At 57.8% G+C, this 26225-nt stretch overlaps 2 protein-coding genes across 2 annotated transcripts; both read left to right on the forward strand.

The window, feature by feature from the left end:
- Positions 1-928: 928 nt before the first annotated feature.
- On the forward strand, positions 929-7796 carry LOC128136649 (translation initiation factor IF-2-like). The gene is made up of 4 exons (XM_052776569.1): positions 929-1023; positions 1566-1994; positions 3484-3530; positions 7181-7796. Exons 1-4 carry the CDS (start codon positions 929-931, stop codon positions 7294-7296), a joined length of 687 nt encoding a protein of 228 aa, XP_052632529.1. The 3' UTR covers positions 7297-7796.
- Positions 7797-22755: 14959 nt separating this feature from the next.
- On the forward strand, positions 22756-26225 carry LOC128136650 (uncharacterized). The gene is made up of 8 exons (XM_052776570.1): positions 22756-23118; positions 23273-23426; positions 23813-24069; positions 24385-24470; positions 24964-25058; positions 25162-25285; positions 25547-25655; positions 25809-26225. Exons 3-8 carry the CDS (start codon positions 24001-24003, stop codon positions 26223-26225), a joined length of 900 nt encoding a protein of 299 aa, XP_052632530.1. The 5' UTR covers positions 22756-23118; positions 23273-23426; positions 23813-24000.

The raw sequence follows: 26225 nt of genomic DNA on the forward strand, positions 1-26225 counted from the left end.
GAAACAATGAAACTGCAGGGATGTGAAGCGGCAAAGACGACGTTTTCGTGTCAGTGTCCAAGCAGTCGTTCTTCGAATTAACTTAACTTGATCGACCTTTTGGGTGAGTATCAGGCTTTGGGTATGATCAGACCAATGCTGCCCATGCTGTCGCACTGCTTCAAAGAGCAGGAGTACCTCCCTGCCACAGCTGAGACGGCTTCAGTGGGCTGTGCCGGTGCTCCCGACGTCTTACAAAGGAAGAGGGCTCTGGGTAGACAAATGCTTTCCTCTGCATTGCAGCAGACAAGACTTAACGCTTCTCAGCCTTAAGCGGATAACTTTACACTGCCGGTCTGCTTGGGCTCCTCAGTCTGCGCGGCCCGTGGTGCGTGCCGGTGAGATGCAAACGGTCTGGGCTTTCTGGCGAGCTCGGGCAAGTCACCTCACTGCTGTGTGGCACCGTGCTCCCCGTCTGTGAAATGGGGGGGTAATGAAGTACCCAGAAACGCTTCTGCAGCTACCTTGGCAACTGAGGCGTGATGCTCCATTGCTCCACAGAGAGGAATTTTGTGCGCGTGGTTCACTCTAGCTCGCGGTCGCCCTTTTTTCCCGTGTTACAGTTAAGGCATATTGGCAAGAGCACTTGACACACTTGTGGGAAGCCAGGACTCTGCGCTCGGTCGTTCGCAGCAGGACAACTCCTGGGTCACCTTTTCTTTGCCCTGCCAGCCAGGAATTTGGCTTGCCTATAGCCGGGGCGGTACCATTCTCACTTCTGATAACACATCTGTGGCTCGGAGGCAAACCTGGCAGAGTTTCCTAACGCAGAGGAAGCGCAAGCTGCTCTCTTGGTGTTCTCACTGAGCTGGCGAGCGGCAGGTTGTTGAGGACAGGCTAAGTCGGGTGCCGTGAGTTCAGAGTGGCCCGGCAGCCCCGGCTCGGGCGGATGGGGCAACGGACCGTGTTTGAGTCCGGGCCCCCAGGGCTGCGCAGCGGTCTTGGTCAGCAGTCCTGCCCGGTGCCCTGCGCGAGCACGATGGGGCAAGGGGGGACGGAGGCAGCCAGCGCTGCCAGGGCCGGGACCAGGGCCTGGATCCCACCCTGCTGCCCTTGCCACGGCCGGTGCTCCAGGCTGCGAGGGTCCTCTGACCCAGAGCATCCCCGGGCTTAGGGGCACCAACGCTGTTACGGGGCCCCCCGATCTCATCCCTCTGTGTGTTCGCTTTGTTCCCTGGGTTCATCCTCCTCTCCCCGCTCCCTTTTTTTTTTGGGGGGGGGGGGGCGGGGGCGGGGGCTGGGGGTGTGTGCCGTCGAGCCTGTGGTGATGCTGGGCCAAGCAGGCACTGGAGCTGCAGCTCCCCACAGCGGGGGCCGGGGGAGGAAGAGCAAGAGGGGGGGCTGCCGGACGGCGGCCAGCCTCTGCCTGGCAGTTGCCGAATTTCGGGTGGAAATGTCCCCGGGGCGGCGGGGGGCGTGTTGCTCCCCGCCCCCGCGGCGTGTGGGAGCGGGAAAAGCGCCGGGGACCGGCGGCTCCGGCACAAAGGAGGGCGCCGGGGCCGGGGCCGGGGCCGGGGCCGGGGCAGCGCCGGGCCGGGCGGGGGGGGCCGTGGCGGTGCCCGGGGGGATCCCGCTCCCGCCCCGCCCAGCCCCGCCCCGCCGCTCCGCTCCGCCCGCCCGCCCCTCCCCGGCCGGCGCCTGTCCCCTCCCTCCGCTCCGCAGCCGGGGCGGGGGGCTGAGAGCCGGGTCCGGCGGAGGGGGAGGCAGAGGAGGAGAGGCGGGCGATGGGGAAGGAGCCGCGGCGGTGATCCTCCGGGCATCGCGCGGGAGAAGGAGGGGGTGGCGGGAGGGGGCGAAGAGAGACGAAGCAGGACGGGGGAGGGCGTCCCCGGCCCCCGCCCCTCTCCGCCGCGCCGAGGAGGGAGGGCGGACCACGATGCCCGGCCGGCGGGCGCTGCCCGCCCGCCCGCATGGAGACCGCCGCCCGTAGCGGGGCTGCCGCGCCGCACCGCGGGGTGAGCCGGGCCGGGCGGGGGGCGGGGGGCCGGGGTGGGCGGCCCCGCGGGGTGGGGGGGGGCCGGCCCCGCGGGCGCCCGCGGCCAGAGGTGCCCCCGGCCCGGGCCCGTGTGCCGGGGCTAGGGGGGGCGGAGCGGGCTCGGGGAGGCGGCCGGAGCCCGGCGCGGCCCTGGGGGCGGCCGGGCTGCGGGGGCCGGGGCGACGCGGCCGCGCTCCCGCTGCTGCCGCGGGCGCAGCGGGCCGGGACGCGGGAGCCCGCGGGCTCGCCTTCCTTCTGCCCCCGCGGGCTCGCCTTCTGGCCCTGCGGCACCCCCGGGGCGCCCCGGCAGCCGAGCGGGGGCAGCGCCCGGGGGGCCGGCGGGCCGTGCGGGGCCGGCGCGGGCTCGCCGGTCGCCGCGTGGCGAGCGGAGGCCGCGGGGCGGCCCGCCGAGGCGAGGGGCGCGCTCGGAGGTCGGTGTTCGGAGGGGCACTGCTCCCGCGAGGAGGCGCCGGGCGGCCCCTCGCCCCGCCGGGGTGCTGCGGGCGCGCCCCTTCCCCGCGGGGAGCTCCCCCGGGAAGGGGGTCCCCGGCCGCCGGCTCCGCTCCCGACCTCGGCGGAGCTGTGCGGGCTGGCGCCTCGCCGGCGCCTGGGTCGCGGTCCGCGGGAGGGGGGGGGGGCGCGCCTTCCCCTCGCCCCGGCTGGCTGCCGGGGCGGCCGGTGGCGGCGTCCGACCGTGTGCGCGGCGGGAAGGTGCGGGCCGCCCCGGCCCCGCGAGCGGGGACGGGGCGGTGGTTCCCGCCGGCAGGAGCGGCGGTTGTCGGCGGAGGCGGGCGCCGTGTTTCCGCTCCGCCGTTGCCCGGCCGCGCTCTGCTCTCCCGGCCTCTCGCAGGGCTGCGGAGTTGCTCGCTAGCTGGGGAGAAGACTGCGTGCTGCAGCGGGGCGTGAGGGATACTCAGCGTGTATCGACCGCTCCTAGGGCAAAGCGAGCAATAAAACTGAGGGTAGCTCTGACCTTGACACTGCCCATACCAGCAGGCTGAGTGCTGTTCATCTCAGTGGTGCAAGTTCGGACCAGCTTTCTCTGCAGGTACACGTGTGCGGGGGGAGTAGAACCACTGCCGGATGCACCTGAGGATACACCTGAAGGCACATACCAGCTCTGAACAGTGGAAACACAAGGTTTTGCTTGTCTACGTGCTTTAGAAATGACATTTCTGTGCTGCATGACATTTTGTCAGTTTTTCCCTTGAAAGCGTGGCTGAAGCCTTTGCCCCACAGCGCCTTTCTGAATTTGCTAAGCCAGGTAAATCACTCATCAAATACTGCGAGCCCAGCCCTGATAGAGCATGTGTCCTCTGTGGTTTTGTCTATGTATTAGCCTCCTTCTTTCTTTTTTCCTTCTCTTCACACGTGTAATTAAATAGCTCATTTCCTCGGAGACACATCCCAGGAAACATGGTCGGCTGGGGGTTTTATTATTTGGTTTTTTGTTTTGTTTTGTTTTTCAGGGCTAGGAATGTTCTGGAATGGCAGGTCAGAAGAAGGGCAATACAAAGTAAAGGACCTTTATACAGACCACTTAAGAAGTTCACCACCATGGAAAACAAGGGGGTATCCCATGTAACAAGATCAACAGTCATGTGACAGAGGTCCAAAGGGATGTCTTCTGTTTTAAAAGTAGCTACGTCATACTACTCATGTGGGAAGAGCAGGCTGCCCTTCACCTGCCCCTTTCCGTGCTGTCGGAACAGGGTACCTAAGTGAACCACAGAAGCCTTTGCTGTTTTCCGCACAAGTACCCCGTACCAGCCCTCCTTGGCTGAGTGTGACACCCCAGGTGTGGCCAGGATCCGACCGTGGAATAACTCAGGGTCTCAGAGGTTTCCCTCCATCTACTCGGAGTTTGCAAATAGGCATTTGTTTTCTTTTTCACAAATGTTAGTCCCACTAGCTAAATCCCAGGACTGGTTCTAGGATCTCAAGGATGGGTTTTCCATCGCCGTATCCTGCCACAGGTAACGGTGCTCCACCCATCCAGGACTGCCCCAGCTGAGGTCCCCGGCACTGGACTTAGTCAGCCCCTTTCTGAGGGAGGCAGGAGAAGTGGGGGCCTCCTGTGCAGCCTGCCAAAACAGTGCTGGCTCTGCAGTGCTAACAAGGGATGCTGGTTTTCAGCCAGCCATGGCAAACATGCATTCACTCACAAAGTTTATCTGTTATTTGAGAGATGCTGTTTTGTTAGGATACCACTCAGAATACATTCGAGCAGAATCTCACCCTCAAATTGGAATACATTAGGCAGCAGCTGCGAGAGCGTGTGTAACCAATTGTACTGCAAATATAAAATAGAAGTTAATTCTCTGTCGAGTGCTGGGAGTGACATAGCCTGTAACATCTCCTTAAGTCAGTGAATGCAACCTGGGGATGCATACTGGTTAAAGATGAGGCTTTACAAATGCTTCTAAAAGCTCAATGTTTCCCGTTACATGGTTCATTCAAAGCACCTAGCAACTTTTCAGGTCAATGTTGGTAGCCTTGTGAGAACAAAAAATCCTCAAGGAGTCATGTGGGAAAATGTAGAAGGAAAAAGCACATCTGTCTTGTTTTAACTTCCAAGCTGGGGTCTGGATTTTCTAATTCTTCTTTTTCTGGGAAGGATGGGGAAAAGAAAAAAGTTTCTGCAGAAGCATATATCTCCTTCAGAACAGAAGCCTGTGCCCACTTGTGAACATGCCTATTTATTGGTGTCTAGGTATAAAAATGACAGGAGGCAGGAAAAAAATATGCAGCCGTTTCTTTCTATCGTCTGTGATTTGCTGTCTGGCTGGGACTGCACTTTGCAGGGTTGGAAAAAGACCAAAGAGGTGCCAAAGGAAAAATGTATTAAAATGTAAGGTATTTTTATAGACTGGAACTAAACCCAGCATACCTTCCTAGCTTAACTCCAGCCAGATGTACGAACAGACACAAAGTACAGACTGTTTTGATCTTACCTCCTCCTTTTATTTTCCATTCATAAGAAATACCGTGTTTAAATTAGACCACTAGCACCTGAGATTACTGTGCAGGGAATTTCACACCGACAATCACAAAGCATGTGCAGGCGGGGGGATGACCCTCACCCACCATCCCGGGTAACGTGGAGAGGGTCCCATCACAACTTCTGCGGTGTGTTTGCCCAGGCTGAAGACCCCGGGATGTGGTAGGGGAGCCACAGGAGAGGACTTTGCGTCCTTGGAGGGATCCTGCTCAGCTGAGCAACAGGGAATACGATAAATCCGTAAAAAGGAACAACAGCACTTGAAGCTCCTGGTGCAGCACTCGGGGCGGCAGGGTTGGGGCAGCCTTGGGGCTCCCATGGCTCTCTCTGTGCAGAGCATTGCTGACACTGCCAGCACCCTGGCGAGCCCCGCGGACCCGGCTCAGCGCTGCCCCTCTACCAGTTGTACTGGTTTACCAAGGGTTGTATTTACGATAGTGTGTATGTGACAAGAAAAATTGTGATTTATCATGAGAAAGGTGCTTTTCATCGTGAAGGTTATTCGGTGTCCCCAGGGGCACTCCCTGCCGTGGGTCTTCGCCCCTGTGGGTGCGGAGCAGGATATCCCCTTTGCCAGGAGCTGTCCTTGTCCCCCATGCAGCTGGTGTCCAGCCCCCGAGCATGCCGAGGGGCGATGCGGGTCCCCTGCCAGCGCTGAGCTCCAGGGCCAGGCGCCTTCATGTGCTGTGTTGGACCGACCGTCCCGTCCCTGCAGACCTGGCAGGTCGGGGAGCCCCGTGGCCCCAAGTATCCCGGACTCACAGCTGCTCCTAAGTCATTTATTCCGGCTGGAGCTGGGACTGAGAGTCTTCGGGCTGAGCTCTGCGCTCCTGACACCCACCCGTGTCTCGGTCCAAGGGGCTGGTCTGCCAGTGGAGCCTGCAGTAGAACCATAAAGGCTAATTCTCATACGCAGGTAATAAGAGATTGCATTATTGCAATTTTTCACATTGAAGATTAATGAGGGATCATTTCGTGTAAGGAAACAGGAATTTGGAGATGGGTTCTGGTCATTGGTTTTAGTTACTCAGTGGTCATTCTTGACTCATTGCAACTAAAAGTTTTCGTAAGAGAGTCGACTTTAATACACTTGCTGCTTAAAAATAGTAATCAGAATTTGAAATTGCTGAAGTATCTTGCTCAGACATTTTCAAATGGAATACCTTTTTCCTTCAGAAATGTTGTTACAGGTACGGTGAAGTGGATCTGTAACAAAAACTTGTAACGGCTAACATTGAAGTGAAATGTTCAGAATTAGCTTCCTTGTTTATGCCGGGGTGAGTCTACTTCACCGTATTTTCATCTTACAAGTATTTCTTCATGTTTTAACTTCTGATGGTGATTTTGGATGGGAATACTTTTGGACGCAAAAAAATTGTTCCTGTCAGAAAAGCTCTTCTTAGTCCTACTTCCGTCACGTTTATTCTGTTTCTCCTGGCTGTTCTTACTAGTTTCGGCTTTGTTCTTTGAAATAAGGATTACCTCACTGTACGTGTCTCAGCTGATGTCGTGACTAATATATCATGCTAAGAAGAAGGAGCTTCCATTTTGGTACAAGAAATCATCTTCCTGAACTTTTATATAATTTTTGCACTGTGACAATACTCCAAGCATAAACTTTTCTTCCAGTATGAGGAATGGAAAACTGCCCGAGGATTACTCCTGTGGGAATTATTCCTCTTGGAATACTCCAAGGATTACTGTCACGTTAGCGACATCTGCAGATAGCGGAGTTTATCTACTAGTTTCCTATGTATAAAAGACTGCATTCAGTGGCTTTGTACAGATGAATTCGGGCAAGCTTGTAATTACCGGTTTCCTCAGCAGTGAGACGTGAGGAAATCCTAACAGCATGGGAGTGAAGGAAGAAATTACTGCAGACCAAAACTCCTTTCCCGGCTATTCTCTCTCAGCGTCAGATCAGTCATGCGACACGCAGTTAAACTCTCACCTAAGACACAGTGCTACAGGGACAAAAAAAAAAAAAAAAACAAACCAAACCCCAACAACCTTACTAACTGCCAGTGATTCAAATTTGCCATGCCTTAAGGACACAGATGTTCTGCCTCACATAGTGATTTTGCCGCCCCTTTTCATGGGCTCTACGTGGTACGGTGGAAGAATGTTCTGTCCTTAATAAACGGATCTCTTTTCTGTTTTCGCAGTGGTTTCCCAAGGACGAGGGAAGGGCATGTTCATTGCGCCGTGGGCCTCGTGCTTCCCTCTGCTGTGCAACCGAGAGAAAGGCACGGGCGTGCGGAAACCGTTTCTCGAGACGTGATCTTCTGAAATGTTAGTGTGGGCCTAGCTGGAGCGTACTGCCCTAGCATCACCACTGTCTATAAGACAAATCTTATGAAAAGATCCACTTTAGATGGATGAGTGTATTGGGTTGGTGTGGCAAGGTTTTGGTAGCAGGGGAGTTACAGGGGTGGCTTCTGTGAGAAGCTGCTAGAAGCTTCCCCTATGTCTGACAGAGCCAAGGCCAGCCGGCTCTAAGACGGACCCGCTGCTGGCCAAGGCCGAGCCCATCAGCGATAGTGGTAGCGCCTCTGTGATAACACATTTAAGAAGGGGAAAAAAGTTGCAGGGGGCACAGAAACGGCAGCCGGAGAGAGGAGTGAGAACATGTGAGAGAGACAACCCTGCAGACCCCCAGGTCAGTGAAGAAGGAGGGGGAGGAGGTGCTCCAGGCGCCTGAGCAGAGATTCCCCTGCAGCCCGTGGGGAAGATCATGGTGAGGCAGGCTGTCCCCCTGCAGCCCACGGAGGTTCACAGTGGAGCAGATATCCACCTGCAGCCCAGGGAGGACCCCACGCCGGAGCAGGGGGATGCCGGAGGGAGGCTGTGACCCCGTGGGAAGCCCACGCTGGAGCAGGCTCCTGGCAGGACCTGCGGACCCGTGGAGAGAGGAGCCCACGCTGGAGCAGGTTTGCTGGCAGGACTCGTGACCCCGCGGGGGACCCATGCTGGAGCAGTCTGTGCCTGAGGGCCTGCAGCCCATGGAAGGGACCCACGCCGCAGCAGTTTGTGAAGAACTGCAGCCCGTGGGAAGGACCCACGCCAGAGAAATTCGTGAACTGTCTCCCGTGGGAGGGACCCCGTGCTGGAGCAGGGGAAGAGTGTGAGGAGTCCTGCCCCTGAAGAAGATGAAGTGGCAGAGACAACGTGTGATGAACTGACCGTAACCCCCATTCCCCGTCCCCCTGCGCCGCTGGGCGGGTGTAGGTAGAGAATCTGGGAGTGAAGCTGTGCCCAGGAAGGAGGGAGGGGTGGGGGAAGGTGTTTTAAGATTCGGTTTTATTCCTCCTTGCCGTGCTCTGGTTGATGACTGGCAATAAATGAAGTTAATTTTCCCCAGGTTGAGTCTGTTCTGCCCGTGGTGGTAATTGGTTGAGTGATCTCTCCCTGTCCTTATCTCGACCCACGAGCCCTTAGTTACATTTTCTCTCCCCTGTCCAGCTGAGGCGGGGGGGGAGCGATAGAACGGCTTTGGTGGGCACCTGGCCAGGGTTAACCCACCACAGTCTTTTTGGTGAACATGTTCTCACTCCTCATTTCATACTGACAAAAAAAATTAATTTTGACTTTGTAGAATTAAATAGTGTTCACAGCTAATATTCTTTGGAATATTTTGCTGTTGCCGGAACTTTTCTGCTTCTCCCACTCCCCTCTTACCCGAAATACGGTGCTTATGAAATGCATAATTTTGCATTTTATCCTGGAAGAGTCTTCGCTCGCTGTTTTTCCAGCAAGCTTTGATGTTTTTCTGGGAAACCAGAGCTGCGGGATGCAGCACGGTGGTTCCCGTTCTTGTTTTTTCCGCTGTGCAGCTGATGGCCACTGAGGCAGCGATGGTTTGGCAAAGGCACCCGCCGTGAGCTGGAGGAGTCTTGGCAAGGACTTAGAGTACGGACACAGTGCCGCCGCCCTGCAGCCTGGAAATGGGGGGTGATTGATGCCGCCACCTGGTGATGCCAGTGCTTTCTGAGTTTGTGCCCCTGTTGTGAGTGCTGCTCTAGAGGGGAGACGCTGGTTGTGGCCAAGATGGGAGAAACTGAAGGAGTGTCCTCAGCAGCAGGGTGTTTCGAGATCCCCTGTTTGGTGTGTAATTTTGGGGTGCAAAACAGAGACGTTGAAGCCGGAGCATCCATCCAGTCCTCAGCTGGCAACGCGGAATCAAGAGAGCTATGGAAGAAGCTCTGACTCTCAGGTCTCGCCTATGCTGAGACCAGTCGTTCCTGCATTCCCGAAAACACAGCAAGAAGTTGTTTCCCACGCAGTTCAGGGCCCCGCGGGAGGGCGAGGATGGGTTCGTGTGTAACTAGAGGGTGACGTTAAGAAAGTCTTTCCTCTGTCAGAACCAATCCCTGCCTCTTGGTTTCAGGTCGCCCCTCTCCTAAACCAAAGTGTCTCAGAGGCACAGGCAGAAAGCTGACAAAGCATGTCGCAGGGGGTAAACACCCGCTCACCCCGGGAACTGCTGCTCTGCACCGCCCGTGCTGGGACCAGGTCTACGGACAGGCACATTCTGCCTACGGGTCTGTGTTCTCACGCCTCCTGTGAAAGTAGCTGGGCTCCTCTGACTGCCAAGGCACAGCCCAAGGAGGAAGGAATCCGTGTTATAAAGTAGTGTTCAGAACGCTGTTTTCGGGCAGAGAAGCCATCAGACAAGGGAGCACGCTGCTGTCATTGCTAGTGCCCTGTAACAGGCAGCTGCTGAAGCCAGCAGTAGGAAGACCAGCTCTCTGCACCCTCTTGTGACAGCTCTCCACAATTACACCGTCACAAACCCACAGGCCGTCTGCGGCCGGGAACATGGCTCCGACGCTTGCTCCTCCAAGACACCAGCACGCCAGATGGGAGCGCTGAAGAAGCGGTGCTGTCAGCGGCTGTTGAACACGAGAAGCCTTCGAAACGGGGGAACTCAGGGGATTATTCAGCCTGTTCCTTGGCCGGTCACTCCCTTCCACACCTGGCTTCTTCACTGCTTCCAAAGACGACCGAAACTGAGCTCTGCACGCACGTACACGAACCCCCGGGCACAGGCACAGCCACCGCCAGCAGGACAAACCTCTACCCACCTTGGAGAGGGTCCTGCTTTGTCACACTCTGTGGGGTGCTGAGAGGAGCGCTGGAGGTGGCAAGGTCATAGCTCATCCCAACTCCTTTTATTGACAATAACGGAACGCAAGCTCGGGAGATTTTTTTGTTTTAAATATCAGCCTACACTTATTTTTTCATTGTTTTATCCGTTTACTCTTTTCTGTGCTACTTTCAGCGTCTGTAGGTAGTCCTTTCCTTCCTTTGATGTTTCTACCTCTTCCTTTATTGCACTTTGCCCTCCCTGATTGCCAGCTGAGCTATTGTCAGATGTTTTAGGGTCCTTGTTTCGCCCACCTGGTACCAGGCCTGCCAACACAGTAATAATTTCCATTATTTTGCCCCTAACTGCCTTCTCGTCGGGCCACCTTCACAGCTGCCAAAGTTTCGGTCTTTCACCTGCAATTGTCTGACAGGAAGGTGGGTAAGGACCGCAGCAAGTGATTTCCTAAGGACTGCAGCGCAACAACGCGCCGCAAGCCAGACCTCTTCTCTCTCAAGCAAAGCTGCTTTGAAAGGGCGGATGAATTCCCGTCACGGGACAGAGAGGTTGACAAGGGGCCGGACTGAATGGATTCGAAAGGGGATAGGAAGCTCAGCTTGCAAAACGAGACACAAGGATCTTCTTCCCCACAAGAATTCTGGCTTCATGCTGGCAAGCTGCCCCCGGAGAAGAGCTCTGTCAGCCCCCCCCCCCCCCCGCGTCTGCACAGCCCTCCTGCCCGCGGTGGGAGTGCTCCAGCCAGGCTGCGCCCCGCTGGGAGAGGAAGCCCCTGCCCGGCCCCTCAGGCACACCCGGGGTGGGGGGACCCCTCCTGGCTGTCCCCACACCGACAGCCCGCAGCGCGGTCCAGGGCTCCGAGGATGCTCCTTCCAGCCGGGCAGAGCTCGGGATGCCCCTCACAGCACTGGGACCGGGCGGGGACACCGGGGGCTGCCAACAGAGACCGGGGCTGACGCCCAGTCCGGTCCCCGTCAGGCCTGCGACGAAACCAGCTTCCCCTCCCGCCCGCTCTGCCCTCGGCATCTGCTGCGCTGCAGCTGCAGCAGGATTTGCTGGGGTTTCGTGGCCCCGGGGCTCCGGGGGCACATGGCCGTGCCCGCCAGCAGGCTGGTGCCACCCACGGTGGGGCGCGGGGGGGGGAAGGGAAGAGGCAGCAGGAGAAGGGGCAGAAAGCAGCACCCAGAGACCCCGAGTGCCAGGGAAATAGGCATTTATTTCCTTTTCTGTGAAGAAACTCTTGCTGGGGCCCTGCTAGTGCCGCCGGCGAGGCGGCCTCTTGCAGGGCCGGGGAGAGTCCTGGGGGCTGGGGGCCCTCCTCTTTGCGGGGCGCCGGGGCCCCCCGGGCGAGCGGTCCCTGCCCCGGCCGGGAGCGGAGGGGCTGCGGCTGCAGCCCTGGGCAGAGGGACCTGCCGCCGCCTCCTGCCCCGGCTGCTCCTGGGGCTGCTCCTGCTCTGCCCCTGACGGGCCGCTGGAGGAGCTCGGGTGAGGGGTGGGAGTCCCCTCCTGGGAGCCGGTGCAGCTGGAGCTGGAGGAGCTGGAGCTGGAGGAGCCGGAGCTGGAGGAGCCGGAGCTGGCCGCAGGGCTGTTGCCTTCCTCCCCAGCAGCATGGGGGCACAGCAGCCTCCAGGCCTCCTCGCTGCACTGACACTCAATGATATGCATGATGCCATACACCACTAATGTTGTATAGTGCCCAAGGAGAGGCTCCAGCATCTGGAGCATGACCTCTTCATCCGGACCGTGGACGCACAGGGCGTGCAGGATGCTGCTCTCTGCAGTCTTTGCCTCCCACCACCGGCCCCCATATATTGCCTCCAGCTCCTGGCGCAGCCAGGGCAGCACGGGATCGAGGAGATGCTGTCGTCTTTGGAAAAGATACGCCCAGACCACAGGCAGGAGGCCACCCACGTCCTCTGGCTCTGCAGCCCCCGGCTCAGCTGGGGACGGTATCCACTGCGGAGATGATGCAGGGGACGCCGCAGGGTGGTGGGGGCTGTTTTCGGGCACGGGGCTGGGAGCGCTGCCTGCCTGGCTGCTATCATCTGGCGACTCTTCGGGGTGTGCGACGACACACTGCAGATAGTCGTCTTCTCCCAGCACAGAAAACCTGACATTCTCTACTGGTCTTCTGCAGAGTGGGCACTCTGGTTTCACCTCTGTCCAACGCAGGATGCAGCCCAGGCAGAACTGGTGGCGACAGGGCATCGCGTAAGAGACGTCATCTCGAGCATCGCGGCAGATGGGGCAGCTCCACTCTGTTTCCGTGGCCATGTTCGTGCTCCGCAGCAGGTTGGGGATGGCTGAGGATGAGGAGCTGCTCCCCTTCGCTGGCGCCGGCACTGCCAAAGGGTGTCGCGCGCTGCAAAAGGGAGAGAGGCCATGGTCGCTCGCTGTCCCGGGAAGGGAGGGGAGGGGAGGAAGGAATGCCCAGGCCCCTCGAGAAGGACACCCTCCCGGCTCCCCGAGCCCCATCGCCCGCCCCACAGCCACCCCAGGGGGACGCTTCCCCGCACAGCTCACCTCCGCTGCTGTAAGCTTGCCTCGCGGTGCCCGGCCGCCTGAACCTGGCAGGGCCGGGGAAACACAGGGGATGGCTCCGGGACGGGCAGCGAGAGCTGCCGACGGCAGCCCCCAAAGCACCACCCAGCACCAGGAGAAGCCTCGCTCGACCCTCCAGACCTTGCAGGCACGCTCGGCAGGAGTCCAGGCACGAGCCAGACTGGCCCAGGCTCTGCCGGCGCCCGAAGATAAGCAGCGAGGGACGCGAGGTCGCAGTCCATCGCTCGCTGACGTCACAGTCCACCACCAGGTGATATCACCCTCCACCACACAGTGATGTCACAATGGACCATCCACCCTCTCAAAGACAGTTTTGGAATAAAGTACCGGAAGAATTGCATGGCTTTGAGGACCAGGGGAATAGAAAATGGACTGAGTAGACCAACGTGTAAAATAATTCAGAGAAAAAATTCTGCTCTAAGTTGAGGAATCTAAACTTAGAAATGACAGCAGAGGACAGAACAAACCGATCAGTTACGAAACGTCTCTGAGACATCAATATAATGCATATTGTGAAAAAACTGTTTGTATCTTAGGAAAAAACCAGCAATTAACAAATTGGACTTTGAGAGTCAAAAGAGTTTGATACCCTATTCAAAGTTTCTTTTCAGAAGTCCAAGGATTTTTCCACATGGATTTGTTTTCCTTTTGTAATGGTACTTTATCATGTCAAAAAAAACCAAAAAAAGAAAAGAAAAGAAAAAGAAAAAGAAAAAGCTAAATATATGCCAACTAGAATGTCAAAATATGAGGCATTTAAACAGTTTCTCCTTCACTCTTTACAGAAACACAAGGACTGGTTTGATGAACAAAATCCTTTGGTGTGTGAAGTAGTTAGGAAGTGTCTCTCTCTCTCATGTGGAAGGCAATATTTTACTATTTCATACTGTTTACTGCAGCCTCCCTACAAAACATATGGTTAGCTGTCATGTGACAAAATTTGTCTGAAGCTGCCTTTCAGCAGTAGCACTGTTAAATGCAAAATCAGTTTTCTACGTAAACGGCATACGACTACACGACGGCTACGTCAGTACCCTTTCTTACCAAGCTGTGTAGTTGTGTCCCAACTAACTAAAATGAAGAGTGGCAATTCTGCTAGGTGTTTCTTTGGGAGTAAACTACCAAGATTCATCAAGTCCACGGAAAATGTTTAAGGCCCCAATCCTTTCCATCTTGCGTTTGTTCAGTGAACGGAAACAAGGCCTTCTCTTGTGAGGAAGCCATGAGGAAACAGGTCATATTGCCCAATCAGTCAATCAGCTAATAGATAATAAATAATCTCTATTAGGATTCCCTATAGGTTTCATTTGTTATACGAAAGAAACAGAAGCCACTTCTAAACACTAATGCATTTGATACTACAAATTTCACAAAAGCAGGGGTGGGATTAATATTTTGCCTGCAATACAAAGTGATGCCTTAACTCTTCATCCTAAAAGCAGCCAGTAATGATAACGACGGTGGAATTGAAACCGAGATGTAAGTGATTTTAAAAAGTGTTTCCTACGTTGTATTTTTAACTCAGAAACAAAAGAATATATTTAAATTTCTCAATTTCCCTGTTGTTCACTGAAGGTACTGTGCTTGGAGAGAGCTCCACAACGTACATGTTGCAACAGATTGGAGCAGAACAGAACAGAGTAGAATAGAATGGAACAGAATAGAACAGAACAGAATAGAACAGAACAGAACAGAACAGAACGGAACTATTTCAGTTGGATGGGACCTAGAACAATCATCTAGTCCAACTGCCTGACCAGTTCAGGGCTGACCAGCTTAAAGCATGTTATGAGGGGCATTGTCCAAATGCCTCTTCAACAGTGACAGGCAGGAAGCATTGACCACCTCTCTAGGAAAGCTGTTCCAGTGTTTGACCCCCCTCTCTAGTAAAGAAATGCTTCTTAATGCCCAGTGTAAGCCTCTCCTGGTGCAGCTTTGGACCATTCCCACGAGTCCTATCACTGGATACCAGGGAGAAGAGATCAGCACCTCCCTCTCCACTTCCCCTCCTCAGGAATGCTTGTTTGGAAACTCCAGACAGTTTCTTATCAGGGGTTTCTACCAAATTAAGTTAGTTTGCTGGCTCAGTGCTAGCAGTGTATCTGTGACTTTCTTTCAAATACTGAATCTTCCCGTGGCACAAAAAAGAATACCGCAGTCAGGTTTCCTGCAAAACTCCCCTCCAGTTTAAAAACCATAGTTCATCTAGAGAAAGGAAATGCTTTCAAAACACACAGGTGTCATGAAAGTCTGATTAATGTACGCAGTAACACTCACATTCATACCAGACAAATCTTGTCCTAGAAGATGTGGTGACTACCCAGTGTAGCCTGGGAGATGTGCAGAGAAGTCAACATTTCTTCATGTGTCACTCTCATAAAATAATCACAAGGCAATTTCTTTTAGCCACCTGTTAGAAGTTTCTCTTTTGTGAAATTTACTTTCCTTGGGAGAGTGAAAATGGTATTGGGACATGCTTTAACAATCCATTGATATGTCCATATTAAGTGTATCAACACTGCAACGTTAAATATTGAAAGCAATTGAAACGTCGTTTGAAAGCAAACTGTTAAGCACTCGAACTGGCAAAACGTCTCTGTATGTAAGAGTGGAGTAGATCTGTAGAGGAAAGGGAGCAAACTCTTATTAAACACTACCCAATTGTCATTATAGTCGATAGGGAAAAAAGAACTAATATAGTTATCAAAGCTAAATTTCCTTTGATTTTATCATTACAAACCCAAAGTGATTTCACAGGCTTTAGTAAATTCACGGTGGTTTTACACTGGTGTGAGTGCAGAATATATGCAGATAATCACAGAATCACTTTGTATTTGCAAAATAAGCTTCATTTCCGAACGTTTCAAGGGGGGGGGGGGGCGGAGGGGGGGAAGGGTGTTAAGAATCAGCACTTGCACAGTGAAGAGAGACTCCAGCAAGCAAAAATTTTGTCTCGTCTAAATTTTAACTTTGGACAGGTTCATCCTTAGTTTGACGTCTGGGAAACAATGAAATTTGGTCCAGGTTTACATCTGCAACACAGACATATACGCAAAGTAAAACAGAGATTCATCTGCATAGAAATAGAAGTTTTGAATGTATAATGAATAACGTAGCTGGAGACAGTCCATCCGTATTGAGCAAAAGAGTATTTTGATTACAGCCTTTGGAGACAAAGGCAGCCTTGGCAATGAAATCACCCAAGAGTAAAGCTGATGCCCTGAAAAAATAGATTGATAGTACATCAGTGCAATACCACGACTGTCGTGGTACTCCAGCAAGTTGCACAGCCGATGGGGTTTTCTTTGGCCAGCATGGACCTGGAGCTCTGCTTATCCCTTACAAAGTGGTGTTCGGATGCAGAGAAGCTGTGCTCTGCAGCCCCCGTACCCCGGCAAGGACACCGCTCTTCCAGTCGCGTGGCCTGTCGCGACTGGCTGGCGGGACCAGTCCCACCCGCCCCCCTGCCCAAAACACCCTCCGACCAGGGGGCTGCAGGGCCCCTCCTGTCCCCTTGGCCGCAGAGAAAGGCAGTGCGGAGAGCAGCACGGTCACTCCGGCTGGGCACAGGCGCCAGCAGCCTTTATTTGGCACGTTCCCCTTTGCAAAGGCCCTGCCACCCGCTGCTGACGGCTCTCCCGCTGAGATGGGTGGCCACCGTGAGGGCCAAGGTCCCTGCCGCTGGACTCTCCGGGGCTGCTCTCAGCTTCGTGGCGTGGCTGGCAGTCCCTGGGCCTTCCCACGCCGCTCCAACAGCCTCGTCTTCTCCCCCTTGCTAAAGGACACGGAAGAAAGGGCCTCAGCTCTGTGGCCGGGCAGAAGGGCCCGCAACGCCCCAAAGCCTGGCTCAGGCCAGCGGTTCTTGGAGGTGCTGCTGAGGCCAGCCTGCTGCTCTGTGTGGCGTCTCGTGGGCCCTCGTGCCCCAACCCATCTGCGGCGAGGAGAGTGCAGATCGGCCGGGGCTGAAGCCGGGCAGGGCCGAGAGCCGGGACAGAGCATGGCCCACGCGGCGATTGATCCTGGGCTCCACGGAGTCGTGAGCAGGGTGCCTGCAGCCCTTCTACCGTACTCTGGAGGGACAGCAACTACAACTCCTTCCTGCGTATGTAGGATCGGGCTCCATTGCTGGTGCTTTTGAGGACCACCAATTCAACAGCTGGCCAGGAGCACCAGCTACCAGAAGTATGGCAAACTTGGTAAGCGGAGAGGGACCCGGCACTGTGGGCGAGTGCCAGCAGGAGCGGATGGGGCTGGCGGAAAATGCCCCTTCAGGCTTCTCCCTGCCGGCAGCGGGCACGACCCAGCAGGCTGGGAGACTCTGGCCCAGTGCTGGCCGCTCACCACCCCGGTCCTCCCTGAAAATCCCGGCATTGCACAGGGAAAGGCAGCCAGCTGGGGCAGGCGTCACCCAGCCACGGGCAGTCCACGCCAGCTGGTCCCAACACGCTCCCCCTCGCAGGAGACCTCTGCAAGGCGTCAGCAGCGGGGGCGAGACACACAGTCACGGGCGCATGTTGCAGGTGACCAAGCGAGAGCAACACGGAAATGTAGAAGATGAAAACAAGAAACGCTATTTTGTTTTTTCTCCTAATGCCGTGTGCCTGTGGGGGCAGATGGCCTGCTGTGACATCACCGAGTGGTGAAGGCTGAAGTTACCGAGCAGTGGACTGTGACGTCAGCGAGCGATGGACTGTGACCTCGCGTCCCTCGCTGCTTATCTTCGGGCGCCGGCAGAGCCTGGGCCAGTCTGGCTCGTGCCTGGACTCCTGCCGAGCGTGCCTGCAAGGTCTGGAGGGTCGAGCGAGGCTTCTCCTGGTGCTGGGTGGTGGCTGCCCGTCCCGGAGCCATCCCCTGTGCTTCCCCGGCCCTGCCAGGTTCAGGCGGCCGGGCACCGCGGGGCAAGCTCGCAGCAGCGGAGGTGAGCTGTGCGGGGAAGCGTCCCCCCGGGGTGGCCGTGGGGCAGGCGATGGGGCTCGGGGAGCCGGGAGGGTGTCCTTCTCGAGGGGTCTGGGCATTCCTTCCTCCCCTCCATTCCCCTCCCCGGGACAGCGAGCGACCATGGCCTCTCTCCCTTTTGCAGCGCGCGACACCCTTTGGCAGTGCCGGCGCCAGCGAGGGGGAGCAGCTCCTCATCCTCAGCCGTTCCCAACCTGCTGCGGAGCACGAACATGGCCACGGAGACAGAGTGGAGCTGCCCCATCTGCCGCGATGCTCGAGATGACGTCTCTTACGCGATGCCCTGTCGCCACCAGTTCTGCCTGGGCTGCATCCTGCGTTGGACAGAGGTGAAACCAGAGTGCCCACTCTGCAGAAGACCAGTAGAGAATGTCAGGTTTTCTGTGCTGGGAGAAGACGACTATCTGCAGTGTGTCGTCGCACACCCCGAAGAGTCGCCAGATGCCAGCAGCCAGGCAGGCAGTGCTCCCAGCCCCGTGCCCGAAAACAGCCCCCACCACCCTGCGGCGTCCCCTCCATCGTCTCCGCAGTGGATACCGTCGCCAGCTGAGCAGGGGGCTGCAGAGCCGGAGGACGTGGGTGGCCTCCTGCCTGTGGTCTGGGCGTATCTTTTCCAAAGACGACAGCATCTCCTCGATCCCGTGCTGCCCTGGCTGCGCCAGGAGCTGGAGGCAATATATGGGGGCCGGTGGTGGGAGGCAAAGACTGCAGAGAGCAGCATCCTGCACACCCTGTGCGTCCACGGTCCGGATGAAGAGGTCATGCTCCAGATGCTGGAGCCTCTCCTTGGGCACTATACAACATTAGTGGTGTATGGCATCATGCATATCATTGAGTGTCAGTGCAGCGAGGAGGCCTGGAGGCTGCTGTGCCCCCATGCTGCTGGGGAGGAAGGCAACAGCCCTGCGGCCAGCTCCAGCTCCTCCAGCTCCGGCTCCTCCAGCTCCAGCTCCTCCAGCCCCAGCTGCACCGGCTCCCAGGAGGGGACTCCCACCCCTCACCTGAGCTCCTCCAGCAGCCCGTCAGGGGCAGAGCAGGAGCAGCCCCAGCAGCAGCCGGGGCAGGAGGCGGCGGCAGGTCCCTCTGCCCAGGGCTTCAGCCGCAGCCCCTCCGCTCCCGGCCGGGGCAGGGACCGCTCGCCCGGGGGGCCCCGGCGCCCCACAAAGAGGAGGGCCCCCAGCCCCCAGGACTCTCCCCGGCCCTGCAAGAGGCCGCCTCGCCGGCGGCACTAGCAGGGCCCCAGCAAGAGTTTCTTCACGGAAAAGGAAATAAATGCCTATTTCCCTGGCACTCGGGGTCTCTGGGTGCTGCTTTCTGCCCCTTCTCCTGCTGCCTCTTCCCCTTCCCCCCACGCCCCTCCATCAGCCAAGGGCCCCCAGAGCCCCAGGGCCGTGTCGGCATGGGAAATCCTGCTCCCACAGGAAATCCTGCTGCAGCCACAGAAACGGAAGAGGTTCTGAAAAAGCCCAAAAATGAGGAGAAAAGGGAGAAAGGGAGGAGAAAAGGGAGGAGCCCAAAAGCTGAGAGCAGCCCCAGAGAGTCCAGCGGCAGGGGCCTTGGCCCTCACGGCAGCCACCCGTCTCAGCGGGAGAGCCGTCAGCAGCGGGTGGCAGGGCCTTTGCAAAGGGGAACGTGCCAAATAAAGGCTGCTGGCGCCTGTGCCCAGCCGGAGTGACCGTGCTGCTCCCTGCACTGCCTTTCTCTGCGGCCAAGGTGACAGGTCGGAGGGGTTTTTGGGCAAAGGGGCCGGGGGGACTGGTCCTGCCAGCCAGTCGCGACAGGCCACGCGACTGGAAGAGCGGTGTCCTTGCCAGGGCACGGGGCACGGGGGCTGCAGAGCACAGCTTCTCTGCATGCAAACGCCACATTGTAAGGGATAAGCAGAGCTCCGTGGCAGGTCACAGCACTCTCTCAGAGCAGATTCACACTGGCCAAAGGAAACAGTGGGCTTGGTGCTCCCTGAAGAGCTACACTCGCATGGATGGAGGAATGTGCCTCCTTGAAGACACTCCTTAGTTGAGCCCTTGGCTCACGCTCAGGAATTGTCCAGTGGCTTTCTTGGTAGAAAGTTTATTCCTTTAGGAAAGAGAGAAACTTTTGAAAGTGAAAAAGCCCTTTTTTGGCAAGGTAAACTACAGCATGAAGAAGAAAGCCCCGATCTGGCAAGGTAAAAGAGCACGAGCAGCAGCATGTGCAACTAAGCCAGACCCATGTTGCTCAAGGGTCTATACTGGGACAACTACTACTGGGCATCTTCCTTACTGACATAGCTAGTGGGACTGAGTGCACCCTCAGCAAGTCTGCAGATGCCACCAAGCTGAGCGCTTGGAATCTGGGGGTTCTTTTGGACAGTACAGAGTCCAGCTCCTGCGGGACCTGGAAGGGTGAGATTCCCATCTCTTTGCGTGCTGCTGGTGCTCTTCCCTTCCATAGTGTGTGTCTTGCCCTGAGCGATGGCAGGACAGGCTGGTCTGTGAGGCTGCCCAGTGCGCTGGCACCTGCACTCCAGTGCGCCCTGCTTTTCTGGATGGCTCATGGCTAGCCTTTTTGGGGGAGGCTTCAGCCCCTCAGGGCCTCCTTGTCGCTCTGGTGTTGGGGCTTGGGCTGATGGGACCTTTGCTCCTTGCTCGGTGTCCTGGTTTCAGCTGGGATAGAGTTAACTGTCTTCCTAGTAGCTGGTACAGTGCTATGTTTTGAGTTCAGTATGCGAAGAATGTTGATAACACTGATATTTTCAGTTGTTGCTCAGTAGTGTTTAGTCTAAAGTCAAGGAGATTTCAGCTTCTCAAGCCCAGCCAGTGAGAAAGCTGGAGGGGCACAAGAAGTTGGCACAGGACACAGCCAGGGCAGCTGACCCAAACTGGCCAACGTATTCCATATCATGTGACGTCACATCTAGTATATAAAGTGGGGGGAGTGGGGGCGGGGGGAATTGCCGCTCGGGGACTAACTGGGTGTCGATCGGTGGGTGGTGAGCAATTGCACTGCACATCATTTGTACATTCCAATCCTTTTAGCATTGCTGTTGTCATTTTATTAGTGTTATCATTATCATTAGTAGTTTCTTCTTTTCTGTTCTATTAAACCGTTCTTATCTCAACCCACGAGTTTTACTTCTCTTCCCGATTTTCTCCCCCATCCCACTGGGGGGGGGGGGGAAGTGAGTGAGCGGCTGCGTGGTGCTTAGTTACTGGCTGGGGTTAAACCACGACACTTGGGTAACAGTCTCCTCTTTCCCTCTGCCCACGGGGCTTTCTCCTGGCGCTGCTGTTAGCGTATCTCTTGCTCCTGGAGCTGTGCTCAGGGTCCCCACGGGACAGTGGGGCCCCTGGGGGTGGGGCGGAGCGTTTAGCAAAGCCTTCCAGGACGGCAAGTGTGCGCGAGAGGATGCGTTTGCCGGGCACATTGTGTCTTTGCAGCAGGCCATGCGCCATGTTCTGTTGCGGTCCTCCTTTGCGGATCCTGGTGTGGTGAGAGAGGTCCATCCCAGTGGCCCCTGGGGGATAAGAGGGGCTGCGTGTTGTCTTGTGAACCACAGCTTCGGGTGGCTTGCCCTTGTGGCCTGGGGTGGACCTCTTGTTAAGGGAGAAGCTGCCGCCCCAGCGTTCACACACCAATCCAGGAGTCGGACGCGCACCACCCGAGACTTTACCGGCTAGGACTGGAGTCCCTTCGCAGCGGGCCCCTCCAGTGAGCCGATGGGTGCCCCTTTTGACTCCTCGCACACACACGCTCACCCTCGGGTGCTGCTTCTTCCCTCAGGCTCAACCCTAGGTTCCCCAAAGCAGAATCCCTAATCGAGGCCTTCAGAAGAAAAAGCGTAATGTCTTCTATCTACGGTGCACAAATTTAGAGAGCTTGAGCTGGTTGCCCTGGGGACAAAATCCCTGGGCGATTATATCCTCACAATCGAAGTTCCTGGCCCTCACACCATAGTCTGGTCCACAAGTAATATTCGGGTCTGGGGTGTTCTTCTCTCTCATTGGGTCCTTCTCCTCGTCTCTAGGCAGGTTCTTTCTCTTCCCTGGTTTTTAGGCTAGTTGTTACCTCGTCTCCTTTTCCTGGCTTAAACTGGCTCTGGGGCGTTCCGAATCACCTTACGTCTCCGATCAGAGAATAGGTCAAAGTTAAGCGAAAGCATTGAGAAAGCTAGGAGTTCTGCTTTACCATGAACGACTACTTTTAAGCAGCTAAACCACGCCCTCAAAGCCCTCCAGAATATAACAACAGCCTCTGCAGTTTACATCCACTCCTGTGCTACCACAGCCTCAGAATCTTATCCCAGGATTGCCAGATGCTGTTTAGGTCTCATTCAGGGGCGGCCCGTGTGCTCCCGTAGCTCAGCTTTGCTGCCTTCCACAACACTCCCCAGCCCTGTTCTGAGGGCGCGAAGCCCCTTGGGCATTAACGCCCGTTCCTTCCCGGCTTCTGAGAGTTTCTGCGTGGCCAGCCGAGCGGGGCTGCGTTGAGATACGCAGGCGGGAGTGTCAGCGCAGCAGCCTGAGGTGCCCAGCGGGGCTGCCCTGCCCACGCTGGGGCCAAACGTGGGTGGGTCCACCTCTACGTGACACGGAGGTGGCTGCTGCGGCGGGTCCCCGCAGCCCTGTGTGACACGGCACGGTGTCACAGTGGGACACCCGCATCAGAGCTCCCCACCGTGCCTCTGTCCACACTCCCCGGCGAGGCCTGGGCAGCACCAGGGCTGCTCTCGCCAGTGCTGTGCTCTGCAGGAGCTGCCCTGCTGCCAGGAGGAGCCGAGGGGAGGCCGTGGGAGAGTGTTGGAGACGCCGCTTGGGGAAGTGGCGAGGAGGAAGGAGGAGGAGAGGAGCAGGGGGGTTTTGAGGCAGGACAAACACCTCTTGCCCAGCTGCTGCGGTGCAGGGGGGCAAAGATGATTAAGTACCTGCTCTTCAAGCCCTTGGGGCCCGAGGATCTGCCAACCCTCAAGGAGCTCACCACCAGCGGTGAGGCCCCCTTGCAGGAGCGCTGTGGGAGCCAAGATGAAGTGGAGATGAGCTGTGGAAACCCTGAGGCTGGGGCTGGGGCTGGGGCTGTAGCGGGGGTCTTCTGGAGGGGACCGGCGGCTGCAAGGGAGCCCTGCCTGATGGTGCCTTGGGGCTCGAGGGTGGCTTTGGTAGCCCAGGCCTCTAGCCGCTGCCCAGGTCAAAGGGCGGGATCCCCTTCCCCAAAACACTACTGATGCCTGCCTTTTGCCCCCAGGCCTCTCCGGGGCACAGGGCGGGCTTCTTGGAGGCTGGGGGTGGTCAAGAACGCAGCCGGGCAGCCCCGGCGCTGCGAGTGCTTGCTCAGGGCGAGGGGTGGCTTGAGCGCACTCCGCTGTTGCCTCCGGGGGCAGGGGAGTGCTGGATGGTTGTCCATTGCTGACTCAGAGCACGGCATCCTTTCCTTTGCTTTCCAGAAATCTGCAAAGTCTGGGCTGGCGCATCTAGGTACATCCGGCGACAGCTCTTGCAGAAGAGGGTGAGCCTTGCCTCCTGCCCGTGGCCCATCCTGCCCCTCCGGGCCTCCGGAGCAGGGCACGACGTACCATCCCCAGGGCCGCGTGAGTTGTCTGGCAGCCTTCCTGCCTCGGCGCAACCCTGCCAATGCTCCCCCTCCTTGCTTGCGTTTTCAGGCGGTGGAGATCGGCGTTGGGACATTTGCACTTGTCCCAGCGCGTGCCACGGTGGGAGAGGACACGGCTTTGCCCGTTGAGAGACCCGTGTTCCGGCCGTGCAGGTTTCTGAAGAAATTTTACAAGCTCAAGTGTGCAAAGGCCAAAATTCCTGGTAAGAAGACGGGTGCTTCCCCTGCACAGCCCTTGCGTTCGGCTTGCTGCCGACACCTCTGTGACATGGCCGAGCAAAGGCTCTTCCAACCTGGAGAGCGCTGAGCGTGGGCACGCGTACGGCAACCCAGCAGCCTGCCCCTGCCCGGGGAGCCAGCCTCATCTCCCCAGCTCACCCTCCGCTCCAGCTGGTTGCTCGCAGCAGGAGGCAGAGCTTCTCTTTGCCTTCTCCTGTCCACCAGGTCCGCTCCGGAGACGTGGCCGAAGCTGAAGGGGGAGCGCTCTCCAGCAGAGCGTTGCCCGAGGACTGGGTGCCGACGGCACCTAGTCTCAGAGTCGGCTGAACTGCAGTGGGAGCGACTTGGTTGCTTTGCGCTTGTTTCCTAGACGAGACGCCGTTCGTTCAGCTGGACTTTGAGCAGATTGCCGCCGAGATCCACTTCCGCCGAGAAATCGTGGAGCGGTGCATACACGAGACCCTGCTTTTCTTCGCTGGGGCCCTCCGAGACAACAAGGAGGTGGAATTCTCCTTCAAGGGCATTGGCATCCTTGCCGTGCGAAGAAAAGTGGTCAGCATGACCTTCTTGGATGACTGCCTGCTGGAGCTGGACGGCACGGGCAACATGCTGGCAGCTCTTCTCGGGGTGAGCTTGTCATTTCTGCGGGGCTCCTCCGCAGGGCTCTGTGGCAATGCTGTCAAAGCTCTCTCCAGCTGCTTTCTGTTGGCTGCTGTCACCTGCCTCGCCACCCGGCCTAGACACGCTCTCGATGAGCCAGGCCAAGTCTCGGTAGCGCCTCGGCCCCTTCGAGGGTGGGGCTAATGACATCAAGGAAGAAGGTGGTGCGAGGCTTCCTGAGAGGCAGCCTTTGTGTCTCTGAGCAGCGAGACGGCTGGCCACCTTTGTGAGCAACCAGCACGTGTCCTGGGCGTCTGCTGATACGTCCCTGTCCCCTTGCAGGACTCCAAGATGATGCGTACCGTGGCCTTCGCGGGCAAAAACGATTTTAGTCGGCTCAGTCGAGACGAGGTCATCACGCTGCCAAGGTGAGCAGGATGGCTTCTGCAGGCCCCAGCTGGTCAGGGAGCAGCTGCTAAGCCCCTGCTGTGGGGGCACCCTCTTGCCGAGGCTCCTCTCCTGCCAAGCTTAGGCAAGACCAGCTCCTTCCCAGGAGAGCTTCCCGGTCTGCCCGCTGCTCGCTCCTCGCCGGGCCGCCCGCTGCTCGCTCCTCCCCAGCTTGGAGAGTGCAGACAAAGCGGCCAGTCCGCTCTCGATGTGCCCTGAGAGAGTGAGAGGCGGGAGGGTCTGCGGGGGCAGCAAGGAGGGCGTGTGCTGCCATCACCAGCTTTCTGGCGGGAAGGCAAGGGAAGCACCGGCAGAGGCTGCTGGAGACGGTGGGGCCCCTCAGGTGCCACAGAGAGCCGCGTCCTCCAGGGACTTGGCAGTGGCTCCCACGGGTGCCTGCCAGCAGCTGATGAGCGCCAGCCCCCAAGGGAGCGTGGTGCCCTTTTGCCCAGCTGGTGCCTTCCTGTTTTCCAGGCTTGCAGTTGAGACCCCCCACCAACCGTCGGCCCCTGCGATTTCTCTGAAGCCCAGGAGAGAGCCGGCGCCTTGGGGCGGGGGTGCCCGCAGAGGTAATGTCCCAGCCGAGTGCTGGCCGGGGGCTGTGGGCGCTCCTGTCGGGCCCGCAGGGTCCCAAAGACGCTGTTGTGCTGTCCTCTTGCCTCCCACTTGCAGTGAGCGTGCTGGACCCGGTGTTCCTGGCTCAGCGGAGGGTTTCTCTAGCCAGGCAGCGGGCGAAGGAAGGCGAGCGGGCGAAGGAAGGCGAGCGGGCGAAAGCCAAGGAAGCTGGCCAGGCCAGGTGAGCCTCCCGGAGGAGCGGTGCGGCTGGGGGCGTGGGGGCACACCGTGCCCTCGTCGTAGTGCGAGGGAGGTGTTTCCCTTGGCCGGGGGGCTGCCTGCGCCGATGCCGAAAGGCCCCGGAGACGTTGTCTTGCTGGACATGCGGTCCTCCTGCCGAACAGCCTGGTGGGGCTGGAGCCGGGCGGCAGGCTGCGAGCCTGTCCCGGAGCAAGCGGCTCAGACTGGGCTCCCACAAGCTCAGCCTGCCGTGCCTCTTCAGAGTCCTGCCAGTAATCCGGGAGAAGTCCCAGGAGGAGCTGAAGCAGCCCAGACCTCCAGCTCAGCCGCGGTTGCAGCTCCCTGCGTGTGTTCCGCAGCCTTCGGGAACGGTATGCCCCAGGGATTTGCCAGCCCTGCGTCACGTCTCGGGCTCTGGGCCAGGGCAGAAGAGGCGGCAAGAGCTGCCCACCGTCCCAGCCCTCCCGCCCTGCCCAAGCCCGAGGAGACTAACGCCACCTGTGTGGTGTGTGCCTGGCCTCCAGGGAACGGGCTCGCTCCGTGCCGAGAGGGCAGAAAAACGGCTCCGGCTGCTGATGGCATCCAAGCGCCGAGAGGTGGAAGCGGACGTGTGGCGCCAATACCATGCCAACAGAGCGGGGTGGAACACGGAGCGAGGCCAGGTATGGCATGCACTTCCCAGCCCCCAGGAAAAGGGCATTTCCCCTCCCCGCTCCCCGGGAGGGGAGCAGGGAAGGTCTCCCGGCACGGGCACGGCAGCAGTGCTGTGGCCAACTGGCCAGGCAGGGGCCTTCTGTCTGCCCGCTGCCCTGCACGTTGCCCTGCAAGAGGAGCTGTCCCTACGGCCCCAGGCCGAAGCGTGCAGTTGGCTGTGGCACGGGCAGTCTGTTGCGTGCCCATACCTCTCTGCGAGGGCTCAGCCCCACCGCCCGGAAGACTAA

The sequence above is a fragment of the Harpia harpyja genome, chromosome Z (assembly GCF_026419915.1).
Source record: "Harpia harpyja isolate bHarHar1 chromosome Z, bHarHar1 primary haplotype, whole genome shotgun sequence".
NCBI classification, from domain to species: domain Eukaryota; kingdom Metazoa; phylum Chordata; class Aves; order Accipitriformes; family Accipitridae; genus Harpia; species Harpia harpyja.

Bases quoted from the DNA above. Each gene is read 5' to 3' on its own strand.
- LOC128136650 (XM_052776570.1), top strand. From the start codon at position 24,001: ATGACCTTCTTGGATGACTGCCTGCTGGAGCTGGACGGCACGGGCAAC. The intron at 25,059-25,161 runs GTAATGTCCCAG...TCCCACTTGCAG, and splicing joins GGGCGGGGGTGCCCGCAGAG to TGAGCGTGCTGGACCCGGTG. The intron at 25,656-25,808 runs GTATGCCCCAGG...CCTGGCCTCCAG, and splicing joins TTCCGCAGCCTTCGGGAACG to GGAACGGGCTCGCTCCGTGC.
- LOC128136649 (XM_052776569.1), top strand. From the start codon at position 929: ATGGGGCAACGGACCGTGTTTGAGTCCGGGCCCCCAGGGCTGCGCAGC. The intron at 1,024-1,565 runs GCAAGGGGGGAC...GGGCCGGGGCAG, and splicing joins CCCTGCGCGAGCACGATGGG to CGCCGGGCCGGGCGGGGGGG. The intron at 3,531-7,180 runs GTAAAGGACCTT...CTGTTTTCGCAG, and splicing joins CAGAAGAAGGGCAATACAAA to TGGTTTCCCAAGGACGAGGG.